General features: G+C 35.8%; 1 protein-coding gene across 1 annotated transcript; it reads right to left on the reverse strand.

The window, feature by feature from the left end:
* Positions 1 to 1,228: 1,228 nt before the first annotated feature.
* Positions 1,229 to 3,496, reverse strand: LOC110024565 (protein SHORT-ROOT 1-like). The gene has a single exon (XM_020724611.1). The coding sequence runs from the start codon at positions 3,114 to 3,116 to the stop codon at positions 1,518 to 1,520; it is 1,599 nt and encodes a 532-aa protein (XP_020580270.1). The 5' UTR covers positions 3,117 to 3,496; the 3' UTR covers positions 1,229 to 1,517.
* Positions 3,497 to 22,539: the final 19,043 nt, after the last annotated feature.

Here is a 22,539-nt window from a genome sequence, read left to right on the forward strand (position 1 = left end):
AACAACTACCAAATATAAGTGAAGGTAAGTATGCGTAATAACTCCAAAGAAGAATAAGTAAGCAGCACATAACAAGAATATTCAGGACACAGGAAGAAAATATTCTAACATCCGCAATTATATCAAAAAATCAATCTTGGAGCCATTTCAAGTCCCAAGTCCAATTAAAAATACAACACACGTATTAATCATGAATCATATATCAATGTCCAAACACATGAAAGAATAGTCTTGATCCACTCCCACCCAACCTAAAAAGCAGTTCCCACTATCTTTTCTGTGGCTCAAAAGCTCCATCCTGAAGCACATCTCCATCCCCCACAAGCTTTATTTGAGTGGAGCTGCCCCTATGCGGCTCAAAAAGGTTAAAAGGCACAAAAGAATATATAATATATATATAATTCATATCTCCTCTCGGTCACTCTCTCTCTGTCTCTCTCTCTCTCTCTAGGTAGAAAGCATGAAAATGGTGATGTTCAGTGCAGGCCTGGACCACCATGAGGAACTCCACCATTAGTTGTTGTTAGATTCCAAGATAAATAAATAGCTCGTATACTAAGATTTGCTTCCACTGTCACCTTCACAGACACCTCACCAGATAACGACCCCCACGCACTATCTTTTGATTCCTTTTTTCTTTTTCCCCTTCAATTCTGCAAGCTTTTCTTCCACTTTTCTCTCTCCTCTTCATCATCTCCATCATCTCCATCATCTTCATCATTATATTAGAACAGCACCTAATCCTCCACTCTTCATCTTTCCAAGTAACTAAGAATAGAGTGACGACTGATTTTATTCTTGGCCATCATCTCATTATCTTTTGGTGTGGGCAAAATTATCAAATATTTAATTTTATAAGTATCGAAAACCTAAACTACATAATCGAAATATTAATTTTATCATTTATATAGAAAAATTTCAAATATCACGAGGGCAGTTACCCACCTTCACCTCTCCAATCCAACTTGAGTTAATGTGGTTTATGGTATTAAGTAAAACTTTCTTCTAAGGGGCTTACTTTTAGTGCTGGTTAATTATTTAGTTGACTGCTTCCATATTCTCATTAATTCAATAAAAATGAAAATTTTAAAAATGTTAATTATGTTCAAAGAAAGTTTTCTATTTAATTAAAAATAAAAATTATATTTTAGTCAAAATTAAGCTTGCAAAACATGAAAGAAAATATTAGTTGTGGAGACTACACACTGCCGATTAACAAGGATAACTTGACGTTTATTGTCGGCGCACGCATACAAACACATGATCATTGCATCCACACTTAATATTTTTTTTCCGAACTCTAGAGAAAAATAAAATAAAATAAAATAAAATAAACTCTTTTTCGTCATGACAAATATGGTGATTACAAATTTTTAAAATACTGTTAACAACTCTTTCTCTCTGGCTTCCACGTGTCCTTCCATGACCATCCCTCCCCCCAACCCAACTTCAACTTTCCCAGTGCGACCATTTCAAGTTGACTCACGTTCCTAAAGCCTTCCCGCCACCAATCAGCTTCAAACCTTCCACGCGCTAACCCACACCACCGCCTCCTCCTTCCACGTCAGAAACATCCCAGCGCCGCCTCTACCGCCACCTCCGCCGCCAGAAGACGTCGACTCCTCCGCCTCCTCCGTCCCTACCGCAGCCCTCATCGACCACCCCTCCTTATACCTCCTCAGCAACGCTCGCAAATCGTCAGCCAAGTCATCACTGAACCCCAACGGTGAGAACCCAGCCATCCTCATCCTCCTCGACCACCCCCCCCCCCCCCCCCCCCCCGCCGCTGTCTCCCTCCTCTCCGCCGACTGATCCGCCGGACAAGCCACCAAATCAACCATCGCACGTCCCGCACCCCTCTCCAGCGCCAGCCGTTCATTGCTCGTCTTAGGAAAGCTCTCTTCCAACGTCTCAAAATATGCCGAAAAAAACCTCAACGCTTCCCTAAAACCTTTGAGGAATCTCTCCTCATCTTCCTCATCAAACTCGAGCTCAGCTTCCTCTTCGACCACCGTCACGATTCGCGGGCGCAAGCTGGATATTTTAGCCAGCAGGATGTCGCGGCGGCGGGCGGAGGGAGGAACGCCGTGAAGAGAGTTGACGCAATTGACGGCGAGAGTGGCGGCGGGAGATGAGGAGTCGTGTGAGATAAGTGTGTCGAGGTCGAGAGTAGAGAGGTCGGAATGGGGATGGTGGACGACGGAGAAGCGGAATGGGACGGCCATTAGACGTGCGAACTTCTCCATTCTGGCGGAGATTTCTCGCATGACGCGGCGAGCGGTTTGTGAGGTGGAGGGGATGACGGTGGTGATAGAGAGATGGGGAGTGTCTTCATCGGCGGCGGAGCGAGTTGCGAGGGCTTCGAGTAGGGTGGGCCATTGGGTGCAGAAGGTGGTGGAGAGGTCGAGGATGTGGAGGCGTGTGGGGGGTGAGGAATGGAGGAAGGATTCGAGAATGGCTCCATTGGCGGCGAGATGACCGAAGGAAGACCATGGGCTGAGTTCTTGGAAGCGGAGGGCGTTGCGTCGGGTGGAGTCAAAGGAAGTGGAGCGGTCGGAGGCGGAGGAGAGGGTGCGGAGGGTGCGGGGGCCGGAGGAGGTGAGACGAGCAAAGAGGGCTTGGAGGAAGTAAAAGGCGAGCTTTTGGTCAAGGTCTCCGTATGGGGAAGCGAGTTCATTTAACATCCACATGAGTTGTTGAACGCGGGAGCTGTCGCGGGAGGCGACGGCACGCGCGCAGTCGAGGAGGAGGTCGGAGGCCCAGCAGCGGCGGTTGGGATCGGAGAAGAGGTCGGGGATTGGGGGGAGATGGTGGGGAGGACGAGCAGGTTGTTGGAAATGTCTGGAAGATGAGGAGGAGGAGGAGAAGTCCTCATCCATGAAAAAGTTGCTGTTTTTGTTGTAGAAATAAGGGGAGGGATGATGGGGATTGATGAAGCAGCATTCTTCTTCTTGGGAGAGTTCGAAGTAGGAGGTGGAAGGGAGGTATTGGTGGTAAGGTGGGTGGAGAGAAGAGCGGGAGCTACTGGAAGTGCGGCTGGAGTTAAAAGAGGACTGTTGATGCTGGTTTTGATCGTCGGAGGGGTGAAGGCTAACCAGGCGGAATAGAGTATCCATCTACCTCATGTGTTTGGCGCCGCCACATTAACCCCAGCTTGTTTTTAGAAAGCTTGAGAACTGTTTGTTCATGGAATTGAAGCAGAGAGGAATTGGGTGATTTCAGGAGATTTGTTTCTGTTTGTTGATTTCAGAGACAATCGTTGGAGTGGGGAACTGGTGCTTTTAACTTTAGGCCGCACCCCCTCCCCTCCCCCCCGCCTTGGAGTTTTAAAAAGTAAAGATGCAAGTTTGAGAGAGAGAGAGAGAGAGAGAGGGGATCTTGGGGTTGGATTTTAGCTGTGGGTGTTTCGTTAAAGTTGGGAAGGGGAAGGTGGGGGAATTTGCCATACTCGTGTTAAGTTTGGAGCTGGACTTCTGCTTTTAGCTATTTCTTCATTTTCCTTATCCATGTTAAACTTTCGGATGCTTGTGGCCTGGGGGGGCTCTAGGGCATCCCTATAAAAGAACATAAATATTATGCAATATTTTTTGGTATTAAACATCTTATAATATCTTATGAATTAAGTTTAAGACGTCTTTCGAATGAAAAAAATATTGTATTCGAAATCTGGACGCAAGCAGTGTCCAGACAATAGATGCAATTCACCGGAGGAGCGAAAGAAGAAAAAAAAAAACTCTCGCCCGGTCTATCGCATCCATTGTCCAGACGATGCTCGCGTCCGAAGCCCAGACACAATATTTTCTCATTCAAATGACAGCTTGAATCAACAGCATCTGAACTCCAGACATAGTAGTTTCTCCTTTGAATGACAACATGAATCAGACACAATCTCATTTTAGGGGAGAAAAAAAAAGAAATTTGTTGAAGGAGCAAAAAGAAATTGAAAGAAATTCAAGAGCAAAAAGCCATCATTCAATGTAAAGCTAATATTGATCTAGTTCAATCCTACTTCAAATCAGAGTTGGCCAAGCCTCTCTCTACGCACACACTATAATCTTAATTAGCCTCAGACCCAAAAAAACAATCATTTTTTTGTTAAAATTTGTAGAATGTATTCTATCCAAATCCATAATTTAAAGAGGCTTAGTTATTTTATGAATAACTAGAGACTCTTAATTTCCAAAAAGCAACTTTCACATTCTCATCTCAATTTAAGAGAAGGAACACTTGCAACAAACATCTCAATTATGAATTAGATTTTCTAAATATAAAAGAGTTGCAATATAAGAAAAAAAATTGAATGCTGAATATTATTACGGAGTGGTTGGAAATATCTTAATTTGAATGGGTATGATGATTGAATTCAAATTTGTCTGTATGTCATGCTTGCACTTTTCTTACAAATACTTTGGGCATAATTAGAAGGCTATGTAAAGGTGGTTAATGGTCAAAGTAGAGAGATAAAGAGAGAGAAAGAAAAAGGGAAAATTTTTAAGTATTATATTAATTGTAATACAAAATATTATAGACCTCTTGTTGTATTGTCCTTTGACTTTATATTTTCCAGCTCTTTGGGGCTATAAGAATGCATAAATTAAAAAAGATTAAATAAATTAAGACATTTCTTAGAGGATCTTGACAAGTGGACCCTTTGATCGACGTGTTGGTTATTGTGAAACGGTTCTTGAAAAGTACAAACTTTAAAACTCTCTGGATCATAAAGATGATTAGTGGTTTCACGATTTAAGTGAGTTCTTTAGGGTCATAAGCGAGCTCCCCTGGTGTACAAGGTGAGTGTTTTCTGGTCACATACATGCGTCGGCGAACCATATGTAAGTGACACTTCAGGCAAGTGCCGCCAAGCCTCAAGAAAGTACTACAGAGCTCCAAGTGGGTGCTACTTGCTTCTGTACGTACAAACTCCACATATTTAGTGAATAGTAACCGCATCAAAGTTCCATAAATGAACCCTAAAAGATGATATTGAATTGAAATAAAGAGTGAACCTGAGTATGAATCCTACACTTTCGCTATAAGTCAGCCGAACTGACCCCCTGTCTCGCTTATGCTATCGAGACATTTTGAATGGGGTGGCTTTATTAAGCTCAATTCAAAAGACATATTGGGGATTACATATGCATAACATATTGTTCATTTATTTATAAATCAAACATCTAATTTTGGATATTCACTCATGTATAACACTTTAAACACTAACATTATATCAAAAATATCTTTAACGCTAATTTTCTTATGTGAAATATATCTTTTCATACATATATTTAGATAGGATTATGAAACTAAGATTTTATATAAATTAATGTGAAAAGTTGATGACATATATAGAAATAAATTAATATTACATGTTGTATAAGCAAGCTACTTTTATTAAATTTTATGCGTGCCAAAAGATTCACAGTAGTAAAGTAATAAATTTTGCATCTTAGTGTTGCACAAAAATTCATCATATTATCAATGAATTAAATAGAAGTAGTAATAGATATCTCAACTTTTTTACACGGAATATCCTAGAAAGAGGAAATAAACCACGGGACGTGTTCCAGTTGAAATTATCTACTATGTAACTTTGAGTACATGGGTCCACTCTTCTTCAGAATTAGGGAAGATAGGGTTATAAAGTTGATATACAATAACAACTTAGCAAAAATAGCTATAACAAGTCGCAAAATAAGTAGTTAATGGTTATGATGGCAGTATCCCACCCAGAATGTTGTAGATAGTGGCTAGCTATAGCACCAACTCATGAAGACTGTAGCTGCAAGCTATGGTAATAATTGGTCCTATGGCGCATCGAGGGTTGCTTTAGGAGTGTCATTTGGCCATAGAGGCAGTAGTAGGAAACTATTTGAGCTATGACATCATTCGTAGGCCGTAGAAGTTTGAGTTGAGAGCTTCATGAACTATGGTATCGTCTGAGGTCATGAATGTCAAAATTGGGAGTTGCATAACTTGTGGACCGCGTAGGTTAAAGTTGGTCACATACATCATTGAGGTGTGACGCACTTCAAGTGTGATGAAGCACGAGCGGCTCACGCAAATATATATGGTGTATCAGTAATGTACAAAATTGGCTTCAGTGTGTCGATCACATAATGAACGAGATGAGTCCAAATTCGCAAAAGTTCTAGTTTATTAACGTCGGTCCTATCCTAAAATATTGAAATTCTCAAAGTTCAATAAGATTACAATCCTAAGAAATTTTAAAAATAGGACGAATCTAGCAAGCGAGAAGAATTTTTAATGAGATTCAAGCTCTGATAGATTTCTTCCTTGAATTGGTCTAGTAGTGAATAGAATTGAGGAAATGGTCAAAACCCAGTGTCAATCAAAAGCAAAGCTTTTCTTATTCCCTTTTGGTAGTCTAAGAAAGATTAGTTGTAACAGGATTTGTTCGCTAAATCTCATGATTAGCCTAAGCAATATTATCTCCCTATTGATTGCATAAACTCAAAGGTAATATCCCTATTCCAATGAGTTTGAGTTTAAGCGGTTAGCTCTTTTTGTTCTAAAAATTATCCTTTCGGATCCCTGTGTTCAAGAATAATTTAAAGTATTCTACTTGTCCAACAAAATATAAATTAAGTTTAAAGATTAGCACAACGCCATTATATCCTACCACATTTCCAATTCAAGAAAAAAATAAAGAAAATTAATCACTGTTCTTTATAAAACTCAGCAAAACAAACGTTGGTTCAAGTTCAGAAATCAAACGCCAAGTCTTACATAGAAATCCAAGAAAATGCAAACTGAAGTGTTTTCATCTTCTTTCCTATCAAAGTAGAAATAGCAAAGTGAAAACAAACAATGCTTACACCATTTGATCCTCTCAAATTTCTCCTTTCTCCACTTAAAAACTCTTTGCAAAGCCTTTTTGGCTTTCCTCCTCAATGCTCTACACTCCAAAATGTAGAAAAAGACCCACTCTTCTTCATATCTAACATTTTTATACTTCTTCTGGTAAAAAGTTGTCTTTGAAATGTAGAAAACCATCAAACCTCATGAACTGGTGCCTAGCCACTGCAGTCGCAGATCTGCATTGTCAATAATTTCTTTTAGGTGCTGCTTTTGGGTGCCTTGGCACTGGTTTGTTGCGTCTACTTTCTTCCTTCTCATAATTAATTTTTTTGGAAAAATCTAGATCACCTGACACCCACTCTCTAGCACCAAAGTGTCACTATCGTAATACCTACTTTCAGGCACACTTTTTTGTGCAAGAATTACTCCTATATCTGGTGCTTAGCTGCCCAATCCTGGCGTTTAGGTGTCAAAACACCACTTTGCTATGATTAGTAATGTTTCGAGCTTCATGTACTTCTTTTTCTTGAATCCTGCAACATAACATCAAAATATTTCTCAAAGTATAATATAAATATATAAAATGGGAGAATTAAGGTACAAAATAAATGCAATTCTAACACATGTCATGAGGAGCTATAATAACGTCTATAAGCTGTAGAGGTCGCAGTTGGGAGCTGAATGAGCCGAGATAATGTCTATAGTCTGCAGAGGTTGGAGTTGACAGCTGCATGAGCTATGGACTGTTTAGGTAGTAGTTGGTCACAAAGGCCGTGACGAGGAGCTGTAATAACATTCGTAGACTGCACAGACTAGAGTTGGGAGCTGCATGAGTTGAGGACCACACGGGCTATAGTTGGTCAGGTAGGTTGACATACATCAATTCTACATTTTTTCACCTACCTTTATTCCCACTGTTTACATATTATTTTGCTTTGTTTATCATGGATTTAAACTTATGGAAGGTTTTTGTTGATGATGTGTAGGTTACAAGTGATCGTGCATGCATTTCAAAATGAGAATAACTAAAAAAAAGAGGCCATAACCAGCATAGTCATGCTTAGACTAAGTGTGACCATATTGGCGACAAACTCAGAATTGGCGTGACCACAGGATATTCTGGCATGACCGCGTGGATCAAGCGAGAATATTTTTTGAAACAATTTTGCTTTCCAAATCTGAGAATTTCGCTATAAAAAGAGATTTTAGGGCACCATTGAGAGAGGAAAGCCACTAGAAACGATTAGAGATAGAGTTTGGGAGTATCGGAGAGCTTCTCCCTAATGATTTTTTCAATGCTCAAGGTTTGGTCCTAAGGGCTTACCTTTTCACTTTCTCTTATATTTTTCCTATGTGATTTTGAGTGGAGCTACTGCAAAAGAGGGAACAAATTATTTTGTAAGTTTTGCTCTCAAATTATGCTTGCAATAATGGTTTCTATGGATTTGATGTTTGTTTTTTTCCTAACGTGTTTGGCTAAGTTTATTTATGTCTTTATGATATAAGGATCATGGTTTTATGATTTTCTCTGTTTTTTTTTACCCGTGACATTTTGTTGAGCATTCATGCCTAAGTTGTGAATCAAAAGATTTTATTTACATATAATCTGACCAATTATGATGTTAAAATATTTCGTAATCTATGACTTTTGTCTGTTATGTAGAGGAATGAAATGATTAACCACAAACTCAGGATAAGAATAGACATATTCTAACAAGATTTTGCAACTTAGAAATGAGAATAGAATAACCTTGCGGAATGTCATGAGGATAAAAAGAACTTAACTTCATGGTTTCTAATCTTCTTGTGACCTAAGCATAAGCATAAGAGGAACATTTAATCCCTATTGATAACTACCACAAGGGGAAAAGTCTAGGAATTTCACAAATCACCATGATACTTGCACCACAGAGGCGTGAGCCTCATCTCTCCTGAAGAATCGTAATATTTATTTGTTTGTCGATTTATTTTGTTCTTCAATCTCGTGCTTTTGTTTCTGTTTTCAATTAAGATATTAGAAACACATTTCTTTTTTGTGATCACGTTAAACTATTTTTAAACATTTAGTAAACTAGATATTCACTCTTCAGAATTCTTCTTAGTCCTTTCCTCATGGGATTGATACGTGATACTCTTTTAACGACATTATTACTTGACACATATATTTACGTAATTAGCTGACATTCTTTGCTGTAAGTTTTTGACCATCATTGGACATAGTGGTGAGCTGTAACAATGTATGTAGACAGTTGAGGCCAGAGTCGAGAGCTGCACGTGATATGTACCACATTGGTCGTAGATCATCATGCAATTCATAGTGGTGAGTCGCAATGACATTTGTAAAGTTGCGGAAATCGGAGTTAGAGGCTGTCATAAAAGTCAGAGATGAGTTATGCAAGAGCTAAGAGCCTGGTAGGCTATAATTGGTCGCATTAGCTTTAATGGGGAGTTACACTGTGCTTGAGGTACATTGTTACGTTGTACTTAGGGTGCATTGTTACATCATTTTCAGGGTTCTTCGCTGCACCATTTTTTAGGTGGCGTCATTACACCATCATTGGGATGCATTCATGTGTTGTCTTTAAGGTGGCATTATCACACCATTTTTGGGATTCGTGTTACACAGTCTTCAAAGCGCATTATTGCATTATCTTTGGGGTGTTGGGGTGCATTGTTGCACCATTTTTGGAGTGTATTGTTTCACCCTCTTCGGGTTGATGCCATTACACCATCTTCAAAGTGTGTTATCAAACCGTCATCTGGATGCGTTGCTACACCGTTTTCAAGTTACATTATCACACTGTCTTCAAGATGTGTTGTTTGGGGTGGCACTGTTACACCATATTTGAGGTATGTTGTCAATTTGTCTTTGAGAGGTGTCACTACACTATCTTTAGGGGATGTTGTCGCACCATCTTCGGGTTGACATCATTACACCGTCTTTAGAATGTGTCATTGCACTATCTTCAGGGTGTGTTGTTGCAACATCTTCGGTGTGCGTGGATGCAATGTCTGGTGTTTCATTACTTCAAAATGTACAATAGGATTTCGTGGCACACGTCGTAATTCAGCTCCTTTTCCCAGTCCATCTTCAAGCTCATGTCTAGGTCTTACTTGCAAAAGAGAGGAAAGGTTTTATTTATAGAGTATGGTAGGGGCTTATCTACAAATAATGAAGGAAAACAGACTACTTCGTTGGATGACCTGTAGAGATTCTCTTAATTAGATGATATTTTGTGAATATTTAAGTGTCTTAATGATGTCGAAATTTATTGACATTGAGGTCGTTGGATATGTCTTGTCGAGTTGTTCAATTCGACTATAAGCTTGTAAGATTTGAAACTCATTTGACCTTCTAATTATGCGCATAAAGCTCTAAAAAAATAGGTTAAAGTCTCAATAAGAGCTTGTTTTAACTCAAACTGGACCAATTTTAGCTTCATTGAGTCCATCTTATCCAGTTAATCAATTCGACTATAAATTTGCTGAAATCAAAATTCATAATAATTTTTAATTGAAATTTACATATTTTTATTTAAAAATTTATTTTGAATGTTATACCTTGAGATTCATATCAGTTGCAAAGTCTAGTATATCAATATTATTTCTCTATAAAGTGAATCACTTCTATTTTTTTAACCTTATTCAAGAGCAAACTCAACATCTATTCTGGAAAGATCATTAGATAGAGAAACAAAATAAAAATTCTCTGTGTCTCTCTCTGAGCTCTTAGCCTCTTAGGTTAAGTATATTAGGCATGGGGAAGGCCAAATAATTAAGCAATATAGGGATGCGAGAGAGAGAGAGAAAGTGGAGAGAGTGGTCAGGAAAGCACGAGCCGGCGTGCACAGCTTCGTCATCATCATATGGACACAGCGCCACGCAGCACATCTTAATTTGTCCCCAACTCCGCTCCCCCAACAATTGATTAATGCTTCATTTTATAATGACTTCATATGTGCGCAAATATTTAAATAGCATTAATGTGTTCATCAAAGTTCATCACAATCGCGTCAGTAAGAGAAGGTTAAGGCAGTCTGATGAGCATGCTCTGATGACCATTTAATCTAGTATTTTATGGCATGCACTAAGACTTATTATTATTATTATTATTAATGCTATTTTTTTAATTAAATATCGATTTTAATGCAAATTTCATATTACAAGTCATTTCAAATGTTGATATATATATACATACATACATACATACATACATACATATATCAAAAAAGTTCCAACTTCTAATAATTCCAATAAGAGTTATTTTGAAAAAAAACTGATATTTCATATAAAAATTTACTTAGAGGACTACCACTATTTTCAATGAGCCAAAAATGAATTTCTTATGTGTCTGTGTGATTGGAGTTGGTCGGCTAACTGGTATAATTTAATAGATTTTTTGGACAATCTCAACATCTTAAACTCCCATAAAGTAATGTAAAACTTCTCTAAATTCACGACATAAATATCATAAATATTCCTTCGGAGTGTATGTATATATATATATATAAGTGTACTGAAAACACACTCGATGAATTGAACGTACAAAGGAGAGAAAGAGAAGCCATAATGAATAGTAAAGAATGCATAAAAGTTATTAAAGATATGGGCTCTCTATTTATAAAAAAAGTCTCAGTCTTACAAAATTACATAATTACTTCTTCTTCATTAACTTTTATAGGTGACATTTAGTAAATTACAAGAATATTTGAATATGATAAGACTGGTTGGTTTATCTGAACGGTTACAAACTCATTGACTGCTCATCCCACATTGACTCCGTCAATACTTGATCCGGGTTTGAGTTATCCAACGATCGGTTAGAAGAAGACCGATAGTCGTTCTGAAGGGCGAGATCCTTTGACACGCTCGTTGGCATCTTACATTTTCCTCATCAACCTCATATCCGTCGGTCGTTTGTTAATCGTCTGTTGTCAACTGCGGTAGATGGCCGGTTATACAATCAATGGGGATAGTCCCCTTCCTTTTGAGCTATCTGATTATCTTGAGATTTGTGCGGACATATTTTTTTGTATATATTATAGACTCCAAAAGAATATTTGTGTCATAGATTTAGGGGGGTTACATAACTTCATTTACCATTAAACAGCCTTAATTAGCCTAATGATTCATACTTCCACTTCTATTGTTGAGGTTATGGATTTGAACATCTATGCTTATACTCAATTGTTAATTTTTTTGAAAAAATATAAAAGTAATGTCCACTAATTGTCTCATGTACTAAAATGTATATCTTTTCATGTATCTTTTACATGAATTTTATACCTCCTTTAATATATATTGATATCCTTTAAGAATATAATAATAATAATTAATTTATATCTTACATATTTGATTTTATTTCTTATGTTATCGTATAGTCTTATACGATTAGTATACTTTATTTAAATTTATAGATGAGGCAACAAATAATTTCTACAGGAGTTGTTATTTGATCTGACAATCTATGATTAGTTATCATAATAGTGATAATTTCATCTTCTCTAATTTAGGAAGATTGGATCTATTAAGTACAATTACATAATTGATTATTTTGAGTGGGCTTGACTTCATGAATTTTCTTTCTATTTATTTTTTAACATTAAAACTCTTGATGTCTCCTGATGCTAATTCTTTTTTTATATATATGAGTGTGTTGAATCTTCATGCAATGTTAAAACATTCAAATACTACTCTATCACTACGAATTTCCAGCAAAACACAACTGATTTAGTGACTAGAATTATAATAGAAATTAATAAAATACCACTCTTAAATCTGCGCTGTTCATATTTAAACACATTTAATGAGGCGTTGAAACTTAGAGAATTCTAGAGCTCCATTTGCCAATAGATGTCAGTCATTAACATGCATATCCACCATTACCACTATCAAGAGTCCATCATTGACCAATGCCAACAAGTCATTTTCATTGCTAGATTATGGTCATCAACTAATGTCAGCATCCCTTAATGCAATCACAAGTCATTATCTACCTACAAGCATCAATGCTTGTCGTCTCCATGACTAGTGCTGCCATTGCAAGATATTGGCCATCAGCCAATGCTAAACTTCCTCTTGTTGTCTACATCGAACTCAAGATTTGGTAATCTTTCTTCTTAAGCTCCAATAAAAAGATTGATTGAATCAAAACAACCCCACATTGTCTAACCTCTAATGTTCACACACGATCATCGCCAACCATATACTAAAGAGTGATGAACGACGCCCAACATAAGACTTAATTGTCATTCAATGTCCCTTTCTATGTGGAATACATTAAGCCAAACCACCTAATTAACGTCAGCCATTCTCCAATGTTTCTTGTTGATCATCATCCAAATCCTACCAAATAGTTATATATTTGACACATGTTAACCATCCTTGTTTGATGAAGCCTTCTTGAACATCCAATCTCCTCTCTTTGCTTGGTCTCCAACATTTGGACTGATCTTCATTTCATCCATCAGTCACAAATATTTGATATAAACTATTATGATTGTATATATGATCTCCCATTTTATAATAAGAATAGCATACAACTTAATAGGCTCCTTCTTTTTTATTTTTATTTTTTTAAGGCAAGTCCCTTAACAAGTCAAGCCTCTAAATTAATTTGATATGTCCATCTATGTTTTAAAAAATGCCACAACCAAACCAACATATGAATTTTTCTAACATTATTTTAATTTTAGGGATAAATCCGTAAAATAATGAGGTTACATTTTTTGCCAACAGCATCCACCGAGATTATAAGAACTTGTTTTGTTCAATATTGGAATGATGCAGTATCAGGTACTAAACTAATTGATGGGCTCATCTCATTTTGACTTGATGATTAAAGCAGGGGATGTTAATTGATTGACTTTAACTTAACCCAAATAAATAAACACAGATTGAATTTGTTATACCTTTTATGGGATTTAATTATGGGTCCAATAGTAGACTTTTCACCTGCTCCATTTAATTTTGGTGTTATATTTAATATTTTATATGATTCCCAAACTTTAAATCATACTTCACATTAATAAAAATTTAGACTAAGATTTTAAAATTGTTAAATAAATTAATTGAAACATATGCAACTATGCAAAGATTTTATATGTGTGTGTATGTATTGAAGTGCCGCCTGCCTTGACTCTTTGGTTGACAGAATTTGTAAGTCCTATGGGGTCACGAGTTCAATCTCGCCTATGTGTAATAAAATTCTTAGAAACATGGGGTTAGTTGGAAGACTCGTATAATAGCATCTGGCCAATCTTTTGACAAAAAAGTAGGCCGCTAATTTTCATGAAATTTGGTAATTTTTTTTCATGTTCCTTAATTTTCATATAAAAAATTGAAAGATTTACATTTACATACATACATACTACTAAAATCTTATGCATTTTTATATCTAACACCTAAACTTTTAGTTTATATATATATATATATATATATATATGAGAAGGTAAATTTTAATTTTTAATAGTTAAATTAGCGGAGTTTTTAATGATAGATATGTAAATGCATAAGAATTGAGTGGTATGTATGTATGTAAATGCAGCTAAAAATTGAGGGTCACGTTCCTTAGGCACTATTAAATTATGTATACATATTCATCCAGCATCATTTGTAAATTTTCTCTCTTTTTATTTTTTTTAATAAAAATTCTACATCAAAATATCCTTACATTTGTTCAGGGATTATCGATCACCGATTCCCAGCTAATGAACATCTAAAGAACCGCATAACTCGGGGCCCAACATTAAGTTCATTATGTGCCCCGTCTGATCCCTTAAACCCACCTAGCGGATTGCCTTGGCAGACTAAAATTTGAACTTATACTTTCCCAAAACTGATACATTCGTCAAACCCATCTGTAGAATTTCCCCAGACCAGTGATCTTCGAGATTAACAAATAGCCGAGTAATGATCAAAATTAAAGGGATTCAGAGATGTTTAATATCATTGATGAGCCGTATGACATCTGAGTGATGATTTTTTCGGCAACACTGTTGACAGGTTTCATACTATACGGTGCATAAATTCATATTCTTTACCTTCACCCTCCTTTCTCAAGCCCCCATCAAGCCTCGAGAATACATACATCTTCTTTTCACACCCTTCTAACCCAAGTCTATTCCGGATTGTATGAACTCACTGACTATATGAGACCCAATGTCCTAAAAGGATTCAAAAACATTATATCAATTTGAATGTATGTATTCATCTAACATTAACATGTTATTAAAGATCAATTTATTACTGGCAGGGAATAATACAGCTGACTAGCTGATTATGTGCACCATATTTAGAATTAGTTATGGGTAAATATTTCTTATGTTTATAGTAATTTAATTATTCCTCGTGATTGAATGACATGAGGAAGCTTAGAAGTATTACTCTGCCCTCATACACTTCACCAATAACAGCACTAAAATTGACTCTAAATACGGTAAGAAAATCATGTATTTAATCTTATGATATGAGATCGATGCATACATGAGGACACAAATATAACATCGCATATCATACAACTTAGTAAAAATATGGTCTACAAAACTATATATATGCAGCCAGCCGTGATCTGTTGGTAGATAAGTCTCTTTGAAGTTCGTAAGTCATCTTAGGTCACGAGTTTGAATCCTCCTCTAATATATATATATATATATATATATATATTGTGTTTGTTAAAATAATGAAAAATATGGTATAATAATTATACAAATTGAAAAAACATAGATTGTGTACTTATTCAAAAATTGATAAACTTGTATCTTCAACAAAAAAAAATAAGGAAAAAATAAATTAAATATTATAATAATTATTTATGTAAACTAATTCTTGGGGCACGTTTTTTTATTTCTTATTTTAAAACAACTTATTAGTTGAACGGTTTTATAATCATCATTTTCATCATCACTCCCACAATAAAACAATTTAATCCACAATTCTTTTTGTTTATTAATTATTAACTGTTGAATTCGACATTGCCCGAGCTCAAGGAATGGAACGTTTTATTATGAGGCAATTGAGAGAGAGTGTGAGCGAAAGAGAGTGAGTAAGTAGTAGTACATAAGCAAAAAAATATCATTTATTCATAAAATGAACCTTTATTTGTAGGCATAGATCAAAATATTATAAAAGTACATAATAGTCTCATAATCATTAACCCTTTATGGGGGCTTTTTGATAATTTATAAGATTATTTGCATATAATAAAGTCCAAGACTTATTCGATCACTAAGGGTCATCAATCGCAGACAGATCTTGGTTCGATTGATTCATGGTCCGAACGAGTTTCCCCATCGATCATTCTGAAGGCTACTTGAAGTCCTTAGGAGCTTCCTTTTGTCATCTTCTATCGATCGTTTAGGCTCAGGTAAATTATTTTCTCCAGCATTGCTCATTTGAAACAATCTCTATTGCTACATCGGATTAGTCATACTTCCTTCCTAGGCCACCCATCTGCTTTGACATTCGTGCAGACACATATTTATGTGTACATTAACATATCCAACACATATCAGCATGTGTCATGTCATGTTTTGATATTTTAAAATTTAATGCGGCATGGATCTGAATGACTTCAACCTTACATTTTAAGATATTAACATTGAAATTTCAACAAAGAAAAAGATAATTATGATATTGTAATATGTACTGAAAAATCAAAAATTATCACAAAAACCAATCAAATTTTTAAAATCAATAGAATATTAAAAAAACAAACGTTTCAGACTAACGTTCAAATAAGTATCCATCAATTTTTTTTTGAAGATTTGCACACAAACCACTCAATTCTCTTGTATTTCCATATCTAGAACCTGAAGTTAAATTTTTACATACATACCATCCTAACTATGCAAGAAAAAAAAATTGCATATTTGATATAAAACGAAAATTTTGGATGGTATAAATAAGAAAAGCAAAGATTAAGGTTTCATATGCAAATACATATGAATTGGTTGGTAGGTATGCAAATGCCCCTTTGTGCCAACGTTTTAGCTCACTGTAGTCTTGTGGAGGTTGGCAAGTGTTGCTAATTTCCAGTAATTGAGTTAAATTTCCTCATGAAAAAAGAAAAAAAAAAAAACTTTTTTACACTGATCCCGCTCAAAAGCATAAAGTGGTGCAATAATTAACATTTTCTTTTAGATAAGTACCCAAAAAATAAATTCTCACATGTCAAGCATTATGCTATAAATTACAAAGCTGTCCTTCCAGTTCCTACCTCAAAAAGCTAACTGCTACCTGCATAGCTAATGAGTACATACACCTCTCATAATAAACCAACAAATGAAACAAGACAATGGAAGGGAATCCATGGAAGTTTCTTCTCAACTGTCGATACCGAATTATAAGAACTCTTCAAATCACAGCACAATTGAAAAATACAACATTGGCTTATCACAGAAATAATTCTCATATTTTCATTTTTTTTTTCTGATGATAGCTCTAAAACTTAACTTCATACAATTACAAACCTCCCAAAAGAAAGGAGATCCTAATTAATAAGTGTTCATTAGATCCACCTATGCATTTCTGAGGGAAATATCCACAATCAACAGGCAAAATCGAACTAAAAGCAGTCTACCATCACCATCAACTGGAAGTGGTGAGCAAAAAGATGAACCAGAAAAAGTGATTCCGTATACACACTAACCACAAATCAAGCAACTTTTGGTCTGATAGAGATGATCAAGCTCCTTTTCCGAGTTTTCACCTTTTCCAGGCCAAACCTGTGAGGTCCAGTAGGAAGTGGACGGGACCACTAGTCCAGCAAGGGAGACCGTTTGCAGTCAAAATTTCACCCTTGTTCAACAATTTTGGGTCAAATACAATCAGTGGTGAAATTGCCTGTTGCTTTAGTGCCAAATAGGTAGTTTGCCAAATGCCGATCACCTGTTGTTACGACATCGTTCGATTGATTTTGGAGGGTTGGGACTCACATCCATATGATTTTGTGAAAACATACTGATTAGATCTCCGCCGTCAGATGTTAAAGCATATGAATGTAGATCTACAGTCTTAGGTGTTGTATGGTAACAGATTTAAGTTATAAAGCTTGCCATACAAAAAAAGTAGCAACATTAAATCAAGGATTTGGTAAATTCAGTTCCTTCCCAATTTCTTTTTAATTTTACCTTAAATACCGGGATTTAGTAAATCCAGGTTTAAAAAATGTACTAAAACTGCTAAAGTCGTTTCATGTCATGTCTTCGACAGTGGGGAAAAAAATACAACTTTTTCTTGGTGGAGGGATCAGGGACTGCTTTCTGCAGCTTTGAGTGGAGCGTTCCATATTTTAAGATACTGGCCCCTTCATCAACAGAGGCAAATCTCTGGCCCCACGTGTTTCTGGCTGCTAAACTATGAACTCACTTAAATCTGAAAAGCAGCAGCAAAGCAGGGATGGTCATCAACTTAAAACACCTTATGCTCGAATGCTCAACACATTGGTGGGAAACAAGATGAAGAATCCTGAAGTGAATGCATTTATTTCATGCAGTAACTAATTAAAACTCATACATGTGGCAAAATTTTCTATAATTAGTTAAAATAGGTTTGATAAAGAGAAGATGAGGGCCATTTTTTGTTTATATAGATAAAGAGCTAGCTTTTCTTGAGCTTCCCTTCACCAGATAAAACAACAAACAATTGGCAAACTTATATTCAATTAGTTTCAATTTTATCTAGCATTAAAATAAAAATCAAGGGTGCTGCTCAGTCCACATAGATTCATCATTACTTAAACTTCAATATAAGTATTCTCACCAAGCATCTAATAAAATCATTCATCAATTTTATTTTTTTCTAGTTTAGCCATGCAACCCATCTTTATTCTTAAGATTTCCATTTCGCTTGTACTACATTTGGCTAACAAATATATTTTCATTGCTCTGCACTCGAATGCATACAACATAATAAGCGTATTTGTAGTATTTATAAAATTTACTTATATCATGGAATACTCCAAACAATTGTTAAATTTTTACCACTTGACCGTAAAACTTGAAGTTATATCATTATTATATCCTTATTCTTGTGCATAAAAAAGCCAAGATAATTACAGCAGCCAAATTTAAGTATTTCTTTATTTTTTAGGAATATAGACTGACAAGTATTAAAGTCAGGCCCATTAAAATTGCATAAATTCTGGACAATAATTTTATTAATTCAAAGGACATTATCCTCTAAACATTTTATCCATTACTCTTAACTTCCACTTATTTCATCAAATATCTCACTAATTAGAACTATAATAGATGAAAAGCATACACTAAGCCACTCAAATTTGCATATCTTCTACAAAAATCTCCATTCCCAAGATAAAAAGATGCAAACTTAATGTTGATCCTTAACAAAATGCTTAGTAACTTTAAACTTTTTAAAAACTACAAGAGTACTCCCAATATTAATCAATGCTTCATCATCACTTCACAACTACTACAATAATAGCCGATATTCTATCATTCAAATCATAACACAACATAATTATATAAAGCAGCATGCTGCAGTGCAACTTCTACATTGAATTCGTTGCTAGTAAAAAAAAATCATTTTTATCAGTTTATACAAAAAAGACTCAACTGCCTAGGAGTAGAGAATTACATAGCTCCCTCATCCTGTCTCTGAATTTCAAGAAGACGATTCATCTAAGCATTCATGATCAAACGGCCAAGATAAAAGAAAGGGAAGAAGGGAAGATGGGGACCTCTCGTGAAGTTGAAAATGAAAGATCAATTCTTGATGACCTCTCACATCTATTTTTCCTAAATTCTTTTTCAAGACCTTTGATGATCATCCCCTCTCTACCCCCAATTCACAACGTTTCACCTTTTTCTCCTTTTAAATTATATACAGGTTTGATTTCTTGATGTTAATGCATTTTATATATGATTAAATCTCAAAATAATTCTGACTATTCGAATGAGGCCAATTTAGTCATTGAGTATTACATTTCTTCAATTTAGTCTTTTAACCATATATATTTAATGCAAAAAGATCCATCGAATATAATTGTTGTACAAAATTGATCCCAATTTAGTCCCATAGAGATTAATTTCGGATAATCAAGGAATAAAATAGTGAGTCATACTATTCTAGGACAAAAGGATAATTGAGAAATCATGTTGGGATTCAACTTCTTATTTTAGTTATAGAAGTTATCTATTGGACTTACTTTCTTATTAGGAAAACAATACAGATTTTAGAATCTAGCGTTATCTTTTCAATTCAATTCTCTTCTTAGATCAGATACTTGTGAGCATGCCTTTATATCAATGCTTTTGCAATCTGCATTAGGTAAATTATCAACCACACAAGCGGGCATCGAAGACCAAAATAGGCCACAAAAGCCCAATTGGCTTATGCCCATTACTATAAGTCAAACCAAGCAAAAACAAATCTGCATCAGACAAACTTTCAAGCATTTTCAAGGCCAATTATTATTATGGCCGAACTCATTCTTTTACTTGAATAATTTTATCAACGTTATCTTCTTTTAAATTATAAAAAATTCTTGTAATCCTAATTCTAAAAATAGGGGACCATGATAAATATTTAGGTATTGATCTATGAAGAAATAAAATTAATTATTTATAGGGAAGTGATTTGTTTAGATCCAATTTGTGCACATGAAGTTCCTTTCTTCCCCTTTAAAAAACTTTGGAATCAAAGTTTGTTCATCGTATCTTACAAATGTTAAATCTCTAATTCAAGTGATTTCCTATGCTCTATTCTTGTACTCAATATATCCCTAATCGGTGACTCGTATAATAACCCCACCTTGTTTGTAGCCCAACCTTCACAAATCCTGCTCAAGTTTGACCCAAACCTCACACATCTTCATTCATAGGCAGTTTCCAAATTATGAGCAAGCTTACACCTTTGCCTAATACTCCAGCAAGCTACGTGCTTATACCACAAACTCTAAATATCACAAACCACACACTACTCTCAAAACTCTCCCCATGGACAAATTCTGTTCCTTCCGCATGTACAATCAAACATCTCTAGTATGATCCACGCACATTGTACCCACTATCGTGTGCATCCCACCTATCTACTTTAAGGTGGAGCCCGGTCCACTACTTCGTTTGGACAGTTTTCAACTATGCTAAAAGGCTCTGCCGGTTATTCCTCCTGAAAAATAGCGATTGAAGTTTCCCGCCTCTCGTAATTCTCTCGGTTTCGCGAATAAGGAAGTCAGAGGGAAAAGAAGGATTTGTGAATCATTGGATCCCGCTCCTTCCTGCTCATCCCGCCATCTAGAATTCGCTCAGGAGGAATCGCAAGGCTTTGGCTGTACCGAATTGGCTTCAGTTTTTTTGCTAACAGAAGAAAGGTAGGCTTCAGCTCTCATGTGGATTGCTCTCCTTCGGTGCTGACTCAAAGTTGTGGGGTTCACAGGTGTAGAAAGGCATAGGGAATAGCAAGTCTGTTGGTTCGCTTGGTGTTCCCTTCTTTGGCGTGGCTTGCGGGTAGAGAGGAAGAGAGAGAGATTTTTTTCTTATAATCGTCGAGGTGATCGATGGGTGTAATCCTCAGAGCAATAAAATTCTCTGCAGCTCTGTAGACACAGACAATTTGCCTAACTATGTAAATTTGTGTGTTCCGTTGTGTTTTCTGTTTGGTGAATTTTTCGTTCCAATTTTTCGCTTTATTGACGTTGTTTTTCACAACATACTTCACATGCACATTCTTACACACATGTGATTTAACTGTGTAGTTACTCAAAATTGACTTTTTTCAAAGGCCTACCCAATTGTTGTGCTCCACCATGACCAAACAAACACCAGTTCAAGGTTCTTTCCTTCTGCCCTTGCTCTTTGCAAAAGTGATTTAACCCCATTTGCAAGGCAACGACTCCACAACAACATCGAACTGCCTTTTTCAACCTCTCATTCAATTAAGCGATCACTTTAATCCTTTCTCTTACCGCTAGCCTAATCACTGCTTCAGCAAGTGCATGACAACACTCAACTATATTACCAGCTACTAACTGACAGCTTTAGAGAGATCTTCTGCCTGCTTGAAGATTGCAACTTTCTGATGTTCAACTTATTGTGACAAGGAAATAAGGAATAATAATTTTTATAGATGTTATGATAAATTAATTTTATTTATCAAATGATTGGTTGAAATGAACCAAAAATAAGCCTATTAATAAGCCCTGCTATTCATTATTCCAGGTGAGAATTATATGCAAGTGAACTTAATGATCCCACAAAACCATCCCGTCCTGAAATGAGTTATTTTCAACTTACTTCAAAGCATTAAATTTCATTTTTATAATAGAAGAAAATTGATTATTGTTGCATTAATTTCTAACACCAACTACTTCAAGTAAATCATTTGCAATATCAATTAGGTTGCACTTGCATATTACAACACTATTAGTAAACAGGTCACTCGCTCTAGGACAAGTTTAGAAAATTTTTGTTGAATATCTTGTCCAGGATAACAGATTTGAACAGAGGCTCACCAAAAGCCTAATTAGTAATGACAAGGGATTTCATATTTAGATATGAAACTTAGACAAAGCACCAATAGGCTCGAAAATAATATGGACAATTTAGTTATTGATGATGGGAGTTCAGTAAATGTTATCTTGATTGAGGCTTTGCTCACGGTTAACTTAAAAGTAGAACCACATTCTACTCATTTTCAAGTAGCTTGGGTGAACTGAGCACTCATACCTATTATTGAGCGCATTTTTTTATTATCCATAAACAT

This window comes from Phalaenopsis equestris, unplaced genomic scaffold (assembly GCF_001263595.1).
Source record: "Phalaenopsis equestris unplaced genomic scaffold, ASM126359v1 Scaffold000258, whole genome shotgun sequence".
Taxonomy (NCBI): Eukaryota; Viridiplantae; Streptophyta; class Magnoliopsida; order Asparagales; family Orchidaceae; genus Phalaenopsis; species Phalaenopsis equestris.

What these genes read in the sequence shown, in the direction of transcription:
- LOC110024565 (XM_020724611.1), bottom strand. Translation starts at nt 3,116, where the DNA reads ATGGATACTCTATTCCGCCTGGTTAGCCTTCACCCCTCCGACGATCAA.